At 33.4% G+C, this 22,409-nt stretch overlaps 1 protein-coding gene across 1 annotated transcript; it reads left to right on the top strand.

Annotated features, from left to right (window-relative positions):
- The first annotated feature begins 2,452 nt into the window (after nucleotides 1–2,452).
- LOC110718394 (beta-galactosidase-like) lies at nucleotides 2,453–22,304 on the top strand. Its single transcript, XM_021897230.1, has 18 exons — nucleotides 2,453–2,722; nucleotides 3,713–3,851; nucleotides 4,320–4,559; nucleotides 5,205–5,351; nucleotides 6,024–6,102; nucleotides 7,482–7,665; nucleotides 9,104–9,169; nucleotides 14,655–14,888; nucleotides 15,917–16,123; nucleotides 16,228–16,531; nucleotides 17,692–17,851; nucleotides 18,104–18,212; nucleotides 18,629–18,764; nucleotides 18,887–18,942; nucleotides 19,044–19,343; nucleotides 19,443–19,565; nucleotides 20,529–21,209; nucleotides 21,828–22,304. Exons 1-18 carry the CDS (start codon nucleotides 2,546–2,548, stop codon nucleotides 21,996–21,998), a joined length of 3,513 nt encoding a protein of 1,170 aa, XP_021752922.1. The 5' UTR covers nucleotides 2,453–2,545; the 3' UTR covers nucleotides 21,999–22,304.
- Nucleotides 22,305–22,409: the final 105 nt, after the last annotated feature.

The raw sequence follows: 22,409 nt of genomic DNA, 5'->3' as shown, positions 1-22,409 counted from the left end.
AAAATTAAAGGCTTATATATAGTTCTTTAAATTTTCTTCATAAAAACCTTAAAATACACTCTTATACATGAAATTACAACAAGTTTAAAGTTTAATAAAAATCTTAAAATTATTTAAAAACTTCTAATAATCTCCCTTTTTAATGGGTGATTAAACCCTCTTTATAAAACATCAAAAGTAGTACTTAGGAACTATTTCCAGCACTTAAAACTTCAATAAAAAAAACATATTTATGCTTAATTAACTTTAAACATAATTAATTTTATTAATCAAACTCAAGGATAATATTTTAAGTATAAAAAAAACTTCGTTAAAATCAAAAACTGCCCGAAAATCATATTTAGAGGCTGAATTTGGCCACGAGAGGGTGGTGTTCACTACCTAAGGTATTGAGTCTTTCTTAAAACGTTGTTTCCACAAGGAAAACACTACTTTTTTTGTCAAAATCGGATGAGTTTAGAACCTGATCGGGAGTAAAACGGGATTAATATTAATGAACGAAAACCTTAAAATTAAAACACGAATTTAAGTGTTCAAAACAATCTGGAATTAAGTTAAACTAATTAGTACTTATAATCACCAAAATTTCAAAACATCATTACTATAAAATCCCTAAATCAATTGTTCATAAAAACCCTAAAATCATAATTTTCAATAATTAAAAACCCTAGGTTATAAAATTTACAAAATCTGAAAATTATGACACTTATAAAATCTGAAATTATAAAGTTTAATCATCAAAATACAACTTGATACTAATTAAATTACTTTCAAACAATAAAATCAAAATCTATAAATCAATAATTATAATTATACAAATTAATAAAACAAAGGAGAGAGAAAATAAGACTAACCTTTTTGTGTGGGAAATTTTTTTGGTGATTCATGGGGTATTTATAGGAGAGAATTGTAGGATAAATAAGAAGATTGGGCCTCATAAAAATAATGGGTCGATTACAAATGGGTTAGGCTTGTGTGATTGGACATAAATTGTAGAATAAAGGTGCATAAAATAATTTGTTCAAATAAATTTCGACCCAGATTAATAATTTGAAACTTTTGAAATTAAATTATGAAAAATAACAAATAAATATTATAAATAAAATAAATTTTCATTTATAAAATATTTAAAAATACGGGGGATTACACTAATTTACAACGACTTATTTATATTATCGAAAGGTAAAAGTTTGTAAGCCAAACATCGTATGTGAATATTACAGAAGTCGATATGTTGTAAATTGTAAGTACTAATTAAGACTTAAGAGGGTTGAGTTGAGTAAACTTTTAATTAATTTATTTATTTTTTAAATTGAGTTTTCTGAACTTCCTTCATATATTTTTAATTTCCGAACCTATTACACATGCATATTTTGTTACATAAATTCAAATTAAACTCATACATATTGTGTGGGTCAAATTATTGTACTTAAAATTAACAAATGGAGTAGTTTTCATCATGTATATACTACCTCTATTTCTTATTTTGTGCAACTTCTGCTCAAAATGGATGTTACAACTTTTGCTCAATAAGAAAGTGCCTTTATAGTAAATTTTTTGAGTAAATTTATCAACAAACCTTTACTTCAATCCAATTAAGAATTAACACATTAAATCATATGTTATTATTTACTAACTCCTAACTTAATCATTCCCTAAAAAAAACTCTTACCCACATTCTGTCTCCTCTCCCACAACCTCATCCATCCGTCCCACCACCCACACTACCACATTTTCTCTCTCCTCCCTTTCAAGCCACCTTCACCACCACTTTTCTCTAATTTATAATTCTTGTATACACCATGGTGTCCTATGCGCATGATATACATGGTAAAAATAAGAATAGTAGAAAGAAGATCTCGAGTCGAACCCGAACTCGAGTTGAGCTCAATTGAGCCGAACCTATAACAACTTTGGCGAGCCGAGTCTTGAACAGTTCATGAGCCTGCTCGACTTGTTAACAATCTTAACACCCCTAGTTTGAACACAATAATTTAGTATGACTTAAATTTTAAAGAATAGACTTGACTTAGGGCCTGATTTGATACGATTATTTTCAGTTCAGTTCAGCTCTAATAGTCCAGTTCAGTTCAGCTCAGCTCTAATAAGTCCAGTTCAGTTCAGCTCTAATAAGTTCAGTTCAGTTCAGCTCTAATAAGTTCAATTCAGTTCAGTTCAACTCCTAATTTCCTTCTCTTATAAAATATTCAGTTTAGCTCAACTCTAATAATTTCACCTCTAATAGTTCAGCTCAGCTCATTTCAATTCAGTTAAGCTCATTTAAGTCAATCAGAACATGCCCTTAACCAGTTAACATGATCCCACCAAACTCGAATTGACACCTCATGGACCACACAACTATGCAAGTTGGGTTGTATTTCCCATAGTTGATAACTTTGACTGATCCCATGTTTTCACTACTAATGCCAATCCTACTAAAAATCCTAGATTCCAAGTAGAAGCATAAAAGTATTTCTTCATTTCTTGCAGTTGGAAATAGTAATTATATTATTTATCGTTTATTTTTTTTAAAAAATCTGCACACATGCACGGAACAACAAAATGCCAGGAATATCCCCTAATTTCTCGTTGCTTACTCAACTCAAAGCCGATTAATCTAACAAAATTTCCCAAAAACATTTTGCATTGCACCAATTTCTTTGCTATTCCAACTTTTTATTGCCATCTTCAGAGTTCACCAACCCATCTTCCTGCTGCTCAGGTGTGATTTTCTTCTTTAATCTCATATGGGTGTCTGAATTTTCCATTTTTTTTAATTTACATTGATAATCTAATGTGGGGTTTTCATTTTTTTTTAATTTTATTTAGAATTGGATTGAAATTGGCAAAATTTAGCGTTTTCCAAGATAAACCCAGAAAAATTAGTGCTCTAATTGGGAATTGGTTTTTAGTTATTTGATGTTGCATAGTCAAAGGTCAATTAAAGATATTTTCAAGTAGCATTTTCATTCATGTTGAAATGATCAATCATGTTGCATGTTTAATCAGGTTTCAAGGAGTATGACTAATGAGTAAGTATATTAGTGGGTACATAGTCATTAAGTCAATAATGAACAATGTGCTGCAGGTTGATGATCAACTGATTTTATTTGGTTTAAAGGCCTTGAAAACTTATGATTATGAATGGCTAAGAAATTTCTGTATACTTGTGTGTTCGTCTTGAGCCTCTAGAGGGGGTAAAATGTCTATTACACACTCAGGTGTAAAATAAATAATAACCTTAAGAAAATTGTCGTGGTTTGTGGTGTGCTGGTTAGTGTGTCAAGTCTGTCAACTGTCATTTAGAGTGTAAATTTCTGATCAAATGTAGAGTTTCTGAATAACTCTGTATGAAATTTCAAGGTTTGAATGTTTGATGTGGTTGTATTGGAAGTAATATGAGGATTTATATGAAGTTTAAATGCAATTGTTGATATATTTGGCATTTATACTTATAATTGGTGGTTTGAAGTACGAGACTTTGTTATAGGACATTGTTCAAGTTATGTTGCTTCTTGATGATCGTCTCTTAGGTAATTTGAATCAGCCCAAGTTATTTGCACTAGTGCTAAGTCACAATGTCACTTATAAGACATCATTTACTTTTCTTCTTTGCTTTGTTTCAAACTGATAACTCTACATCTTGTTTTCAAACTCATGCTCCCTTTTGATCTTGCAACCTTCTTTATATCATCTTCTAAACCTTGTATAGGCTGCAAAACAATCTATGGCATCGACAGAGAATGAAGAACCTTCTTTACTGAGGAATGATGTATGGCAAGATCAATCTTTTTTCAAGTGGAGAAAGAGAGATGCACATGTTCCACTACGCTGTCATGATACAATAGAAGGTATAAGCTGTATCCGAATTTTGTGCTATGGTTTTCTATATATATATGGCATATATGTTATTGGGGAATACAGTGATAAGATATTATTTCATTTTCTGTTTAATGAATTTTTTTTTCTTATAAAATAATGCACTAAAACAAAGATAACAATTACAAGTTATGTGATGAGGGTGAATGGTTGTAATTTTTGGAGATAATGGCAGGGGGTATTGGTTGTCAGAATACCTTAAATTTAGTTGGTAGGATCTACGGAGTTGGTCATTAGTGGAGGGTGTAACCTTTGTGAAATTATGATGTTGATGAAATTTGCTTGATGTTATGGATTCAGAATTGAGATATGGTTTAAGAAAATCAGTTGAGCAATAAGTCAACTGGAGCTAATATAAATCCTCATTTATCAGTCATTGCTGCATTTAACCTTTTTATCTTGTATTTATTATGTGATATATACATCTGTTTCTGAGACAGGATCTCTCAGATACTGGCTTGAAAGAAGCAAGGCGGATATTTCAGCATCAAACTTGGCCACATGGGACGACAATGCTGTAGCTGCTGCTCTGAAATGCGCTTCTTCTTGGGTCGAAGGCTTGCCTTTTGTGAAGTCTTTATCTGGTTGCTGGAAATTTCACTTAGCTTCTGGACCAAGTGGCGTCCCAAATTTTTTTTACCACAGTGACTTTCATGACAATGATTGGGGAACTATACCAGGTGCTTAGCATAAACTTTTTTCAGCCCCCACTCCCTCCCGATTTTGTATATAGGCCAATGAATAATGTGATTTCAAAAGTTTTATGGTGGATGACTCATATAGTTGGACTTGGACAGACTCATAAATTGAGTTTTTGGCATATATGACCTTCACAATATGGTGACCAATTACTTTGAATTAGATGGATTACTGGATACTATAGAATGTTTGACTGGATTTCTGTTTTAAGCATTGGATGCAAAGAGAATATCCCATTGGGTTTAGGTACCCACCAAGTGACCACTGTTACATTTTACGTCTGATCAGAGTTTCACTAGTATGATCCATGGCGACTGGGTTGTTGTTATGCTACTCTTTATAGTCAAACTCTCTTTCTGTAAAGAAGATTTTTATTGCTTCATTTATTTGCTTATATTTGTGTATATTGAGATGCTGGAAGTCTGGAAATTAATCTTACCTGGCATTAATCTTGTACGTGTGTTATAGAAACTAGTTTGAGCTTTGCAACTATACATATCTGAGGTACCTCTCAATAATACATTAATGCCTGTGTTGATAAGGCTGGGTTTACTCTTGTGCTTTTTTTTTTTTGCTGGATTGACAAGTTTATAACAATGCCAGATTTTCTTTTGTTGTTTGGCCAGTTCCTTCAAATTGGCAGATGCAAGGATATGATAAGCCTATCTATACAAACACTGAATATCCATTTCTAGTTGATCCTCCCCATCTTCCCGCAGAAAATCCTACAGGTTGCTACAGGACATACTTTGAAATTTCTAATGAATGGAAAGGTACAGTCTGTTTCTTACAAGTTTGACTGAGTTGACAATGTTGAATACCTAGCTGGTAGTGCATCTTGAAGTAGCAGTACTGTTTTATGTAACTCCATCTAGAATATCTTTTACTGCATGACATGTTTGTATTGTAAACCTCTTTTTCTGTATCTTACATTTCTGTGTCTTACGTAAACATGCATACGTGTCTAGTGAAATTCATCGTATTACACTTTCCCTTGTACTTGCTGATTGATTTTGTCACCATTGTTTCTTTTTTAACCATAATATTGCTAAATATTGAATTACACTAAACAAAGTGAAAGTACCTTTAGTGAGTAAGCAACTGTAGATCTTAAATGACCTTTGGAACAATACCTCTGTTCTAAGTGTAAAACCTATCTTCAATGCATTTTGGTCATCCTTGCCAAAACGAAAAAAAAAAACCTTGGTGCATTTGCAGTTTATCTATATTTGTATCATAAAAAAAAAAAAGAGAAAAAAAGGATAAATAGCCTGCTAAGAATTTTGGTGACTTCGCTTGAGGTCATTTTTCTACAGAGGCTTCTCTATTCTTTTCATGTTACAATTTATTACTCTTACGAATTTTATTGTTAGCCTCCCTTTATCTGTTATCAGATCCTTTGATTTTATGCTCAATTTATGAGATGCTCTATGGATTTCTCATAGGTCGAAGAATATTGTTGTACTTTGAATCTGCTGATTCTGCCTATCACGTATGGGTAAATGGGGTCCCTGTTGGGTACAGGTAAGCTCATCAGATTAGCTTGTTGAATATTTCTTTCAGTTCTTTTTTCAATATGAAGAAGTTTCCATTTGCACCAACAGTATTATCTTTTAAGCATTACAAAAACAGTGAGACATATGTTAGAATTTACTCAGTCTAGATCAAGCTCTGTGGCAGGACAAGAATTAGGTGATAGAAACCTGTGTGAAATTTCATTTGAACTTCCAATATCTATCTATCTATATATATTAAAACCCATGGTAAGAATTGTAATCATGCCACGTGTCATGAATCTTGCCACGTGTCGTCATGACTTGATAAATGATGTGGGGTTATGTGACTCATGTCATATTAAAATCTATCATCAATGTTTCCTCACAAAAAATTTATGTTCATAAAAATTTCAATAGCAAATTGATTTCAATATAATTCCATTCTTTCATTTACTCATCCATAATTCATATAGGTTATATGCTACGTATTTAAAATATGTAACACAAAAATATATAGCAATTTTAAAACCACAACATGTGGTTACTTTGAAGAAATTTATAATGGTAGATAAAGATTCATGTAACAAATAAAACAAACTAATATGAAGTATAAAATATAGGTTATTGCATATTTCATAATGAATTTTGAAAAATTCAATAATATTTTTTTAAATTATAAAACCACCAATATATTTCACTTTAATTTATTATAATTTTTTATATACAAAAAATGACCCTGGGCATCGCCCGGGCCTAAAACTAGTTTGTATCTCTAAATGACTTCTTTCTTGGAGGCCAACGTCCACAAGCAGTGTCTTGGTATGGGAATCAAAGGCATTAGGGCGTCTCTTTATCTAGGATTTCTAACGAAGAATGATCAAGTCTGCAGACTGATATATATCACTATCAAAGTAAAATGTTGAACTTCTTTCAGAACATATAGCTACCGTCCGCAGACGAAAACACTAATGAGGTCTACAAAGGTAAAAAAAGGCTTTAGAATATATCAAGCACATGGTCTAGGGATGTGGGCAAGTAGATATTGTTGTCTTGATGCCTATTTACCTAACTTAAATTTATAATGAGGGTAAAAAAATTAGGTTGGTATGAGTGACATATACTGGTCAATCATTGTGAAGAGCCTATTGGTCATTTCACCAATGATATCTGCTAATATTGTTGAAACAGCGGTTTCATAATTCCTCTACTGCTTACTGCTTGATCTTCTCTGTCTTTTGTATTCTGATCATGGTAGATATTGTCCCTATATATGGCTATAATTTTTTCCCTATAATCTCTGTTGGTTCAAAAATTTTAACCTTGGATCTTCTGGTGAAACTACAATCTTGTCAAAGAATGTAACTCCTCTTACATGTGATTAATAGATGACTATTTTGTTTTAATCAGTCAGGATAGTCGGTTGCCTGCTGAGTTTGAAATTACCGAATACATTCATCCGTCTGGTTCAGGAAAGAAAAATATTTTAGCTGTTCAAGTCTTCAAATGGAGTGATGGTACGTACCTCGAAGATCAAGATCAATGGTGGTTGTCTGGGATTCACCGTGATGTGCTCCTTCTAGCAAAACCTCAGGTTGGTTTACTGCTGCTCTAGATATTCTGTTATGCTTAATAAAATCTAACTTTGTTCTGATTTCCAAGACCTGCCCCACCATTAAGAAAAGGCTTGGATGTGCTTAATTCTTAACATGTGTAGTCAGGATGAACTAATTTAAGCATTGTGCCAAGTTGTTTTTATATGTGATGTAAAAAAGTAATGAGTGGTGCTATTGCATTTAAAATGACTACACATTTTCATTCGTGAATTTATATTTGATTGCATTACAAGTAAATTTAGAGTACTGCAATTTCATGTCTCTGCGCTCACAATTAGAAAGAAAAATTGATATGGATGAGTCTGTGGAGATGTAAAAGAAATATATTTGTAGAAAACCATAAGAACTATACTTGAATGATGACAATTTTGATTGATGTGATGCCAATTGTACATCTCCATATCAAAAATTATGATCCAGTGCAAAGATCTTGATTAGTTGATGGAAACATGGTGTAATGCATCCATTTGCGGGGTTGACCATCAAGTTTGAATGCATGTGTGATTGAAGGGTTGAGGAAGTATTTAGGTTTGATAATATTGGTTTCAGTTGGATATTTCTTGATCATTGCCCAATTTTCTTCGATACTGAAATATTAGAGAGGTTCTCATGTAAGTTGATTTGACTCGAATATATCTCTATCTTATAGAAGTATAATGTTACATTGAACTGTTATCCTAGAATATGAAATGACTTGTTTAGTATATGTTTCCTTTTAATAATTCTACTTACTATTATTTTCTTTTAATTTTATCAAGTTACAAAGCATTTGTTTTGACTAACATCTGATGTACACAACCAAATAAACTACCTTAATTTATCTGGTTGTTGTGATTGACGCAAAACAAGTATGATTTGACACACCAAGTATGGGGACTTTTGGGTTCACTCTATTACGGGAGTGGGCCATTACTTCAATTTCATTTGTCCCCCCCCCTCTGCGAAAACACACACACACGCTTGTATCCTTTTTAAACAAGACTAAAACCTTTTTCAATTATTAAACAGCCTTTTAATTCTTCTTCATTGTTTACCCTGTTGATTAACATATTATCATCTTTTAAATGGAGTTTAGCAATATAAATTCTGTATACCTTCATTGGCGTATAAAACATTACTAAATTCTTTGTTTGAATTTCCTCTTTTGATATGATTTAATTATTTAATGCATGTTGTCAGCCTTTTGAATGGTCTTTTCTTTTCTTCTATCTTGGGACCGGATATTTTAAGCCTATTAAACAATTAACAAGCTGTTTCAACTGTGGCGATTAGGAGGGAAATATTCTACACGTTAGTCATGTCGTAGTTATGTTACTTTCTTATATTCTTCTCTTGAGTCGAGGACATACTACAATATATATGAAGGTTTGCTAGATTTTCTGTAGAAGGTAATTGGTGAAACTTATTGGCGTGCAGGTTTTTATTGCAGATTATTCCTTCATTTCAAATTTGGATGGAAGTTTCTCCCATGCAGATTTAGAGGTAAGTTTTCATCCGTACTAATTTCTTCCTGTCATCATTTATTTACTTTAGATACCTAACTTGGGTGAAAGCAATTACTGTGAACTATCTGTTGTCAGAGTAGCAGTGTCTTTCTTATGTGATAGTACTAAAATTTTATGTGTGATTCCATGATACATCTAAAACACAAAATGGAGATTTTTTTTAATTTAATTTTATTTTCTTTTCTTTCCCGCAGAAATTGCTCTAGTTCCTTAGAATCAAAGTGGGCTGTGTTCTCTTCAACTTAATAAGTTATTATTTAGTAAAAAGCAGAATATGTATAAGAGAAAAGCACAGGAGAATCAACAAAATTCAATGATCAGTAAATTCAGTAAAAATCTGTTAAAAACAGTTTTCAGGTGAAGAGTTTAGGGTGGTAGGGTTTTAATGTGATTGTTTGTGGCTGGCTTATGATTTTTAATTGAGTCCTCTTCTTTTTAACATTACTTGTAAAAGTAAGGAAATATATCCTCTTATAATGTGTGTGCCCACAATTTCATAGAGGTAAGCAGTGGTGAATGTTAGCAACACTTTAGAATTTCATGTAGTACTTTCTCTCACTTAGAACTTGCTTCTTTTCTTTCTCGAAGATTCCATCCAATCATCCATTTATCTCACTTTCCTGGTCAGTGGAACTTTTGAATGCTATTTGTCTGCTTTCATGCTCCTTGATTTACTGAACACTATCAATTTGGTGATTGGTTTCATGCTCTGCCTCCCATCAGCATATTTTTCATTTTCATGCTATGATGTCTGTGCTCAGTAATGATATCGTGGAAGATGAGCATTGAGCAATGTATCCATCAAATTATTTGCAATTGTGAATTAGTTCTGGCTAACATCAGTATATCTGTATATAGATCCTTCCCTCCCATCAGCATATTTTTCATTTTTTGTAACACCCCAATAATTCTCTCTTAAAACCTGTAAATACCCTAAACAAAATCCAAGAGAATTACTGGCGTGCTACTGCCACGTGTTTAAACGTTAAGGCTTTATCAGAAAATAGCAGCGGAAAAACTAATTCAGTTATAAATAAGTTTCAAAACCAATAACCAAAACCAAATTAAATCTTACAACTTGGAACCATTAATGCCCTTATTCAAAACCCCACAAAAGTAGTAAATAAATAAAACCAGAGTTTAAATAAATTCAAACTTGCAAAAGAGATAAACTGCGAACAATAACCAACTCTCCACTCAAAATCCCACAACCCTGATGTGAATGCTGTATGTGTAAGAACCTGTGTTTAATCTGCTCCCCAATATTACAAGTGTAAAAATTGGATCGTCACAGGGTCATTGAAAGGCAAAGGCCATGACCAAAGAAAGACACTCAAAGCACGCAATCAGCAAAGCTGAGTACATACACTAGTAGAAAAAACGTTATTCATAACTAACAAAAACGGGCTTTTAGTAACCAACATTGGCCGTTACAAGTAGTGGGGTTACAAATAGTCCTGGCAGTTGTAACGGACATTGTCCGTTACAAATGGGTACCTATTCGTAACTAACAATTTATTTGTTAGTTACGAATAGGTACTCATTTGTAACGAACAATTCAATTGTTAATTACAAATAGGTAAATATTTGTAGCCCACAATTGATATGTCAGTTACAAATAGGTACCTAGTTGTAACGGACATGTTAATTGTTGGTTACAAATGCTCATTTTCGATATTAAAAAAAAAAAAACCTAGCAAATGCTAGGTCGATGCAACTTTAATTATTATTATTATTATTATTATTATTATTATTATTATTATTATTATTATTATTATTATTAATCCATTAGTAAGGGCACCAATTTAACGGATCTTGAATCCACCACCAACAACCCATAACCCCCATCCACCGACGACCCACAACCCCCATCCACCCACGAATCCCACCATCCTAACCCATATCGCTTCTCCCCACTCATGCTAGGTTGAGATTTTACATTGAACTTGAATCGAAGATGGACAACACCCGTGCGACCCTGACCCTGCCTCTTCCCTTTCCCATGACCCAAACCCACCCCCACCGCCCCCCTACCCCCACTGCACAACCACAATCCACTATCCTACACCGCGAACTATCTTCACTACCACCACGACTCACCGGACCCCGACTCCGTGACAAGCACCACCACCCATAAAAAAATCACGCTGTACTGATTTCCCAGCCTAACCTGTACCCGTTCTCCCCCACCCCGACCGCCTCAAGCACCACCCATACACACCAAATGCCACCACCAAACACACATAAAAACAGATCTACCATACAAATTTTTATAAAAATCCTAAAAATTATACACATATTATGCAAATTAAAACACAATTATCTAAAAAATTAAACAAAAAAATGAAAATTAACAGAAATTATATACATAAATAATTCCAAAAATTCGAAAGGAATAAAAAGTTATACAATTATCTAAAAAATAGGTTAAAATTGCAATTACATCAAAAAAAATATACATAAATAATTCCAAAAATTCGAAAGTGAAGTCCGATCATTGACGGCTCATGGGTGGCGATTATGCTCGTGGATGCCCGTGGATGAGGGAACTGCTAAGAGATTGATGAGGGAAAGAGGAGAAATAAAGAATGAAAGGATGAGGACAAAGAGATTTGATAAGAGAAAGGAACAAATTAAAGGAAGAAGAAAGGAGCTAGGATAAATCGAGAAGAGAGAGAAAGAAGAGAAATGAGAAGGAAAGAGAATAGAGATGAAAAAGAAAGAAGGGGGCGGCTGTATAGTTAGGGTTAGGGGAGCAATGGGCTTGGGGCGGTTATGAGAATATATGAGAAAATATCTTTATTATTTGTAATCGACATTATGTTGTCCGTTACAAATAAGATGTATTTGTAACTAACATTATGTTATTCGTTACAAATAGGGTATATTTGTAACCAACATTATGTTGTCCGTTACAAATATTGTCTTATTTGTAACTGACGTAGCTAATGTTGGTTACAAATATAGTATTTGTAACTAATAAAATGTTGTTGGTTACAAATAAGGCGTTACAAATGGCATTTTTTCTACTAGTGATACAAGCTGCAAAACATAAAAGAAATCCCTAACACGCTACTAATAGTCAATCATCACGCATCATTAGTTTATAGACTCGACACATGACTCAACTACCAAATTTATTAAGACTTCACTAGTTAATATTAACTAACTCATTTATTTATTTCATTGGATTTAGCAATAGACAAAGTTGTCCAACCCATGTCCCATTTGGAACATCAATAAAAGAAAAACCCCATGCCTCCTTTTGGAAACATCAATAAATATCCAAAGACCACGGGCGCGACTCCGTGACCGTAGTTAGTATGAGATCTCACCTAACTCCTAGTTTTAAAAAAAAAAATTGAAATAGGAGACTCGTAGATCAGACGGCCTCAATAAAAGTACACGGCTAATTCCCCGTATACCCCAACCCCTGATTGTCATTATTCCAGAAGTGCACTAATCCAGAGTTTTATTGCTCATCCATCTTGCACTTTACGTGATTAACAGGTTTAGACTTGGTGATGACTCATATGCAAACAATACGATCAATCCAATATCAATTCAATCAAGTAAAACAACTTTCCAATATCAATTCTTGATTTATTAGTGACAAGCAACATTTATTATTTATTCCTTTAACTACCTCGGTGTATAAACATCTTGAGCGCATAAGGCACCCCAAAACCTTAACCTCGTCTTATAAGACTGAAATTCTTCCTTTACTCATCCTATTTGCATAATCATGAATGAGTAATAAATTAATCTTTACACCAATCACATACTTTTGCCTCTAAGCGCACCTTGCATAATTAGAGCACAAATAATACTTGCAATATAAAATAGTGCACATCATTTGAAATTCACAATGTATAACCAAACAATTTAACCCAGTCAACCCTATACATGATACTAAGTTTTCGATCCGTCCTCAAACGTGCACCTATAAGCAAGGTTTCGTAACTTGTACGTACCTTGTGTAAACAATTCGGTTGACCACTTTAAAACTAGAAATCACCTTCGATAAACTCCTCTCCTAAACCAAACAATAACATCTCAATCAATACCCAATCAATCAAATTTACAGCAATACTAACTTACTTTATAACCTTCAAAATCCAAATCAAACAACACTTTAAAACCTTCCCTTTAGTTAAAATTAAAGGCTTATATATAGTTCTTTAAATTTTCATCATAAAAACCTTAAAATACACTCTTATACGTGAAAGTACAGCAAGTTTAAAGTTTAATAAAAATCTGAAAATTATTTAAAAACCCCTAATAATCTCCCTTTTTAATGGGTGGTTAAACCCTCATAAAACATCAAAAGTAGTACTTAGAAACTATTTCTAGCACTTAAAACTTTAATAAAAACATATATTTATGTTTAATTAACTTTAAACATAATTAATTTTATCAATCAAACTCAAGAATAATATTTTAAGTATAAAAAAACTTTGTTAAAATCAAAAATTGTCCGAAAATCATATTTAGAGGCTGAATTTGGCCACGAGAGGGTGGTCCTCACTGCCAAAGGTAATGAATCTTTCTTAAAACGTTGTTTCCACATGAAAAACACTACTTTGTCATCAAAATCGGATGAGTTCAGAACCTGATCGGGATTAAAACGGAATTAATATTAACGAACGAAAATCTAAAAATTAAAACCCGAATTTAAGTTTTAAAATAATCTGAAATTAAGTTAAACTAATCATTAGTTATAATCACCAAAATTTCAAAACATCATTCCTATAAAAGCCCTAAATCAATTGTTCATAAAAACCCTAAAATCATGATTTTCAATAATTAAAAACCCTAGGTTATAAAAGTTATAAAATCTGAAAATTATGACACTTATAAAATCTGAAATTATAAAGTTAAATCATCAAAATACAATTTGATACTAATTAAATTAATTTCAAACAATAAAATCAAAACCCATAAATCAATAATTATAATTACACAAATTAATAAAACTAAGGAGAAAGAAAATAAGACTAACCTTTTTGTGTGGGAAAATTTTGGGGATTCATGGGGTATTTATAGGAGAGAATTGTAGGGTAAATAGGAAGATTGGGTATCATAAAAATAATGGGTCGATTAAGTAAACAAATAGGTTAGGCTTGTGTGATTGGAAATAAATTGTAGAATAAAGGTGCATAAAATAATTTGTTCAAATAATTTTCGACCCAGATTAATAATTTGAAACTTTTGAAATTAAATTCTGGAAAATAACAAATAAATATTATAAATAAAATAAAATTTCATTTATAAAATATTTTAAAAATACGAGGGATTACATTTTTATGCTATGATGTCTGTGCTTAGTAACGATATCGTGGAAGATGAGCATTGAGCAACGTATCCATCAAATTATTTGCAATTGTGAATTAGTTCTGGCTAACATCAGTATATCTGTATATCCTTGAGCATGTCATAAATATCCCTGTCCTTTTTTGTAGGTAGAGGTTAAAGTTGACATTCCACAAGGAATTTCTAAAGACTGCCTCCTTTCTGATTTTACTCTAGAAGCAGAGGTTTACGATAATGAAATGTGGCATGGAAATGATGGATCGGCTGATCTCCTTGCATCTGTAGCGACACAAATGGAACTTGTACCACCTGCAAGTTTCAGGTTCAACGGCTATCATTTTAAAGGAAAGATAGATAGGCCTAGGCTTTGGTCTGCTGAGCAGGTACGGGTTATTGTATTTAGATTAAGTATATTGATAATATTTTATGAGCTGTATAATTTTGAAACTTCACAAACTTTCTAAAGGAATAAAAAATGAAAGAGAAAACCTGGTGGTTTGATTTTGTTACCCCATTCAAAAGATCTATATTGTTCTGCTGCTGCCTGTCAATGCTGATTTATATATGCAGAATTGCTGCAACTTCCCTCCAGGTTTCTTAAGGTTCGAGGTTTTTATATTGAGTTTTGCAATAGAATAGATTTTCCAAAGTCTGGCTAAATTAATACATATTATATCTTCTACCTTCAAGTTCCGAGGGGCCATCATCAACTTTATCCCCCTTTTAGTTGACATTATTTATTTACTTTGATGTTCTTTACATCGCTCTCCTTCCTGCCTTCCAGCATTTGCAAGTGACTCCTCTGTTTCTTTGTTGCTGTGTGGAAACTGTAGCAATCTCTTACAACCTTATAAAAAGTTTAAGAAAACTCTTATGAATAGTGCATGGACATTTATATCCCTAAAAATGCTCTTTTACATATTTTCCCCCACCGAATTCAAAAGCCTTAAAATTAGTGTCTCTTGAATCACCAAAATTAATTAATTATTAGTGTTAATAATTCAATATTTAAAGCATGCATCTTGTAGTCTCTCCATTTTTTTTTTGTTTTTTCTATTTAGAATATAAACACTATTTAATACAAAGCATTCTTAATTAATTATAATATATATGGAGTACAAAAATTATGAATTATACAATTGTATGATGACTTATTTGATTTATTCAATTCGTCTTAATAAGTACTTAAAAATTACCATGAAAATATATATAATAAAATATCATGCAAATATGAATACAAACATAAAGGTCATCAATAACAATTCTCCTCAAGGGCTAGCCATACCGCGCGCGTAAGAATCCCTTGTATTTTTTAAAATTATAATTTCACCTATTTGATAATTTTTTTTTAATTAACATTTTTAGCTTTATGACCTTGTACGTATTTGTTTGTTTTTTGCATAAATTGCAGCCAAATTTGTACACACTAGTTGTCATCTTGAAAGATGCAGATGGAAATGTGCTTGACTGTGAATCATGCCAAGTAGGTATCAGGCAAATAACAACTGCTTACAAACAGCTACTGGTTAATGGACAGCCTGTTGTGATTAGAGGAGTAAACAGGCATGAGTTCCACCCATGTCTTGGAAAGACAAATCTGGAGCATTGCATGGTTAAGGTGATGCCAACGGCTGTTTTTTCTTCTGCGGTACAATCTTAGTTTAAGAAACGAATTCAAATAAACTGAGTTACCCCTCCTTTTTTTTTTTGTTCTATATCTAGGACTTGGTATTGATGAAGCAGTATAATATTAATGCCGTAAGGAACAGCCACTACCCCAACCATTCTCGATGGTATGAGTTGTGTGATCTATTTGGCATGTACATGATAGATGAAGCAAACATTGAGACACATGGTTTTGATCACTCTGGTCCTTTTAAACACCCTACAATGGAACCTACCTGGGCTGCTGCCATGCTTGATCGTGTTATAGGCATGGTTGAAAGGGACAAAAACCATGCTTGCATCATTTCTTGGTCCTTGGGCAATGAGGCTGGATATGGACCAAATCATTCTGCTATGGCTGGTATGAAAATGATAACAATGCATTCTCATACTTAGCATCATTCTCATAGGATTTGTTACATTGTTTGTTGTATATGTATAGTGCTCAAGGGCCATGCATTAGAGTATACACTTTTTCTCTTTTTAATAATGGGTAAAAACAAATCAGGATGACATGACTCCAGGTGTTATAGTGAAGTAGAGGTTGGAGTTTGATGCTGGAATACCATGTTGAACAAAATCTGTGAAATGTTTGTGCTAAGTACCATGTTGAACTCTAGTCTTTACAACCAAAGAGAATATAATGAATATCAGCTCAGGCTCTTTGAACGAGCTTCCCTCCATCAAGTACTTTTGCTTCCTATATTAGGCTTCCTCGGCTCCTTGCCATTATGCAAACCCCTTGTACTTCTTTATCTTATTTTTAGGCTCTTACATCCCAACATCTTTAGATTATTTACTTTATTAAATTTTTTAAAAATAATTGTTATTATAATTAAATTAAACGAAGTACTTGGATTGCTCTCTTCCACCACTTTTTTCAATCTATTTCTCTCAACTAGTTGCAATTGGCATATGGTTGTTTCCCGAGTAATCTCAAAACTTGAGAATTACATGTAACTTTATAAAAAAATTTGTATAAATTTGAAAGATCTGAGAAAGTGGCTGACTAGATAATATTTATTTGAGTTATTTTAACGTGTACTATATTGGTGCTTGTGAAAATGTGAGTGTTCTGCGTATAATAGACGAATTCATTTACATAATTCATCTTTGAGTTTGATTTAGGGTACAAAAATATAAGATTTTTTTTTTAATTACCCTGTTCTGTGGAAACATGTATTTTTTACCCATAATGAGAATATAAGATTAATATACTGCGATTAATAATTTTCTACCTGCATGCCAATAATTTGCTTCTATAAAAATATGCATGTTTCTTATTTTTTGCTTCATATTTTTTGCAACTTTGGGGTATTAATGTATTAAGTGTGAGATATAAAATATTCCCAAGTTGGAAAAATTATGAAACGGAGGTAGTAGTTGAATTCAACTCGCAGTGACATAGGTTGGTGCTTGTTTAGTACTTTAGTGAATCTCTATGTCCTGATCCTGTACCACGCTGAAGTGCTTAACTGCATCTATTAATATCTTCTTGTCTGCTAATTGTACAATTTTCAGGTTGGATAAGAGGAAGAGATCCTTCTAGGGTGATACATTATGAGGGAGGTGGATCCAGAACCTCATCTACAGATATTGTGTGTCCCATGTACATGCGTGTGTGGGACATTGTAAAGATAGCCAATGATCCAAATGAAGCAAGGCCTCTCATATTATGCGAGTAAGTTTATTGACCCCCCCCCCCCTCTCACACACACACACACACCCCACCCCTTTTTTTTGGCCTATAGTTACAAACATGTAAGATAAGAAAGAGGGGGGGGGGGAGGGGCAGTATAATATAAAATAGTAATTTTTTCTAATGGTAAATGAAGATAAATTGAAATGTGCTTCTTGCTGCTGCATTGGTTTTGTCATCATTCTTTTTACTGATACATGGCATGTGCTTGCTAAATTTTGATGTAAATGGCAGGTATTCTCATGCAATGGGAAACAGCAATGGAAATATAGATGAGTATTGGGAAGCTATTGATAACACTTTTGGACTTCAGGGAGGTTTCATATGGGAGTGGGTTGATCAGGTTTGTAATACACTATTTAGAAGACATCTTCTGGCACACAAAACATGAATGTTTGTAAAGTCATTCTGTTTTAATGCATTTTGTGGTTTTCCCATATATGACTCTGCATGGTTAATTGCAATTCTTTTTTATTTTGATGTATAACTGTTCTGTATAATAAAAAATCAAGTGTAAATTGTGACAAGTGAGAAGTAGCCAATAAAATGTAATTAGGTTCTTGAGATGGTTTATTTCTTCTAAAAAATATTTCTTTACATTGAAAAAGGATGCTCAACGTCTTTGCTTCAACAAAGAGTCTTGAATTGTCCATGGTTTGTTAATCGCAGTCAGTTTTTTTTGTCACTTGCATCAATTATATATGCTCTTGATAGGAGAGATGCACTTCAGAAAGGTAAATTTTGGCATTTTGCATGCAGGGACTATTGAAGGAAGGTGCAGATGGTAAGAAGCACTGGGCCTACGGTGGTGATTTTGGTGATACTCCCAATGATCTGAACTTCTGTCTCAATGGACTTGTATGGCCTGATAGAACTCCTCATCCAGCACTGCATGGTAACTTGAAGCAGCAGTCAGAACTGAAATCTAAATTTTCCTTGTCTAAGTTTTGTTTATTTAGATAATTTCGAAAGTATATTTCATTTCATAATTTGTATCTGCTTGTATGTTTCTTCCAGAAGTGAAATACGTTTATCAGCCAATCAAGATTTCGCTCAAGGAAGGACTGCTCAAGGTATAAAAATATTCACTAAATACAGGATTTTTTTTTTCATGTATATGGCAATAGGCTACTAAATCCTAGTTTCAAGAAGCTTTAAAATTTTACTTTTGCAGATAACAAACACCCATTTCTATGAAACTACACAAGGATTGGATTTCCACTGGGTTGTTCTTGGGGATGGATCTGAACTAGAATCTGGAGTGTTATCTCTGCCACAGATTGAGCCCCAAAAGAGCCTTTCTATGGAATGGGTATCTGGTCCATGGTACTCGGCCTGGACTTCGTGTACTTCTGAGGAAATTTTCTTGACCATAAATGTGAAGCGTCTTCACTCCACTCGCTGGGTGGATGCTGGTCATGTAAATTCATCGACGCAAGTGCCATTGCCTCCCAAGAGAAAGTCTGCTCCTCATGTAAATGCCCCTTTTCTCACATTGACAATTCAGAGTGTTTTTATCCAAGGAAAGTTGAATTTTGTTTCATCACTAACTGCAAATAAAATGGATTTACAGGATATCAAACCTAAAGATCATGTCCTCCGAACTGAGAATCACGGAGACTTGATCAAGATTTTCCAACATGATGTCAGTGAGATTACGTTCAACACTCGAACAGGATTGATCGAGAGCTGGAAGGTACTAGTTTTCTAAACTTACTTTATTTCACTGTTTATATTCCATATCGTTACATTTTTAAATGAGCTCTATGTTTTATGTAAAAGGCTATCTATGCATAATTGAAGAGTAAGATGTTTTTATAATAGGAATGTCGATAGATAATTTCGGAGGATCTGTGCATTTGATAACTTTTTTGTGGTTAACAAGTTAATCTATATTCAGTTTCCTTATGATTAGAGAAGAACCTCAACATTTAGTACTTAAGCACATTTATTACAAATATATGCATTTTATTGACATATATATGCACTACAAAAACATGCATTAGAAACTATGCAAGTCTATTGCAAACATTTGCTTCAAAAACTATGCACATCTGATTCAAAAAATTTGTACCTTTAGTTCAAAATAATTTCTCGTTAAAAAAGACACATTTGATTCGAAGTATATGCACAATGAGGAGAGGGAAGGGAGGAAGCTTAGCTTAGAGCTTCAATGGTGGTTGCAATGGAATCAAGGAAAAGAAATTGAAAAGGGTGGGAATGGGATTAATGGTCCAGAATCATTCTTATATAAAGATGGTGCTCTCATTTGATCCTTTTTCTTCATATACTAGCAATTTAACTTCCTCCGTTGTAAAGTAAGTGCAACATTTTAGTTCTGCACTATCTGTTTACAAACTTTTACCACATATCTTAGTAATTATAGTATCAGGTACAGTATTGTTGAATATAAAACTAGCTTTTTTAAATTTATTTTTATTATTTCTATTGATAGGTAATTAAGGATATTTATGGTCAAAGTTGTGCATTAGAAAACGTGCATTACATGCTAGTCAAAGTGTTGCATTATTTTTTAAATGGAGGAAGATATATTTAATATTATAATAATATAGAGAGAATGGGGTTGGGGGGGGGGGAGGAATCAGATATGTAAGATTCAAATTTTTGGTCAAGTAGGATTAATGCTCTTACATTGCAGGTTCAAGGAGTTCCTGTGATGAACAGAGGCATAGTTCCTTGCTTCTGGAGAGCTCCTACAGATAATGACAAAGGGGGCGGTGCTGACAGTTACTTATCCAAGTGGAAAGCTGCCCTGCTCGATGACATAGTTTTCCTCACCAATAGCTGTTCGGTTCAGATTAAAACAAATTTTGTTGAAATAGCTGCAGTCTTTCTTGGAATCCCGAAATCAAAAAGCAATTCTGAACCAAAAGAATCAGATATCACTTTTACAGTGAATATAACTTACATAATCTATGGTTCTGGTGACATAATCATGGAGACTAGTGTCAAACCTCGGTCTGATATTCCGCCTTTGCCTCGGGTTGGAGTTGAATTCCATATAGACAAAGAAGTGGACAGAGTAAACTGGTATGGAAAGGGGCCTTTTGAGTGTTACCCTGATAGAAAAGCAGCTGCCCAGGTAGCAATTCATGAAAAAACTGTTCCTGAGATGCATGTTCCTTACATAGTTCCTGGAGAATGTGGTGGGAGGGCGGAGGTTAGATGGTTGACTATGCAAAATAAAGATGGTGTTGGAATGTATGCTTCCGTATATGATAATTCCCCAACAATGCAAATGAGCGCCAGCTACTACACAACAACTGAGCTTGACCGGGCTACTCATAATGAAAATCTCGTTGAAGGAGAGGACATTGAGGTGATAATTCTTATGTCTTTTTTTCACCACACCGCACCATACTTTCTTTTCTTTGCACTTATAGTTCTCTTCAGTACTTGCTGTTATACTTTTTATCTGTTAATAAAAATTATTGGGTAACATGTTCACCGGATATCATTGTGCTGAACTACTGTATATTTTTTCATATTTGTCTTTATGAAGTTGAACTTGGGGAAAAGTAGATAACCTTATTCCTTCTTTTGTTGTCTCTCGTAAACTTGTGAATCCTTATAATTTACCTTGTCTACCAGCCAATCTCTTATTACTATGCTTTGTGTGTGCGAGTATTTGTTATTTGGAGGGCTAAATGTAGGTTTTTCTTATTCCTATAAAGATTTAAATAGTTTCCATGTCCAAAATTCTTGGAAAATATTGTTTCCCCTTTTTGATCTTGTGGTTATCTGTTTTAGTCATGTCCTTTTCTGTGTAGTACTAGAGTTGATTTCACTTCCGTCTCACTGGTATGCAATGTAATATTATACCTAGATAATATGCATTGTGAACTATAAGCTTGATTAAGCTGCATTGATTGGAGTGGAGGCACATTCTGCCCTTTCTTTAGTCGATTGACCTTTTTTTTTCTTAATGTGATTCCAGGTTCATCTTGACCACAAGCATATGGGTTTAGGAGGAGACGATAGCTGGACCCCATGTGTCCATGATAAGTATTTGATCCAACCTGTACCTTATTCATTTTCGATCAGGCTATGTCCAGTCACGGCTGCAAGTTCAGGCAATCTTATCTACAAAGCTCAGCAACAAATCTGATAGCAAGAGTATGGCTCGAACTCCTCTGAAATGTTCGAGACTGACATAACACTTAGCCTTGAAATAATCGTACGAGTTAGTTGTCTGATTTTATCAAATTGGCACTTGGTTTTAAATTTTCTGGACCAGCCGAGTTCATCTCACTCAGAAGTTATTTTTTTTTGTCAAGTCGTGCAAAGTGATTTCAATTTCTTGACACGCATAAAGAGGCTATACTGATGTAGTCGTTTCGTAATGTTTAATACATTTTTAGCTTCATTTCATTCTCATATAATAAAAGGAAAAAAATAAGTTATTTCCTCTCAATTTATAGCTAAATTTATCGTTCAGATAATGCAATTGTAGTTTAGTGTATGTTGTTAAACTTTCTATGATTCGTTGAGTTTCAGTCTTTTAGGAGTTGTTTGTACC

Source organism: Chenopodium quinoa, unplaced genomic scaffold (genome assembly GCF_001683475.1).
Source record: "Chenopodium quinoa cultivar QQ74 unplaced genomic scaffold, ASM168347v1, whole genome shotgun sequence".
NCBI classification, from domain to species: Eukaryota; Viridiplantae; Streptophyta; class Magnoliopsida; order Caryophyllales; family Amaranthaceae; genus Chenopodium; species Chenopodium quinoa.
The sequence above is the reverse complement of the archived record's forward strand: the minus strand, read 5'-3'. Positions and strand labels throughout refer to the sequence as shown.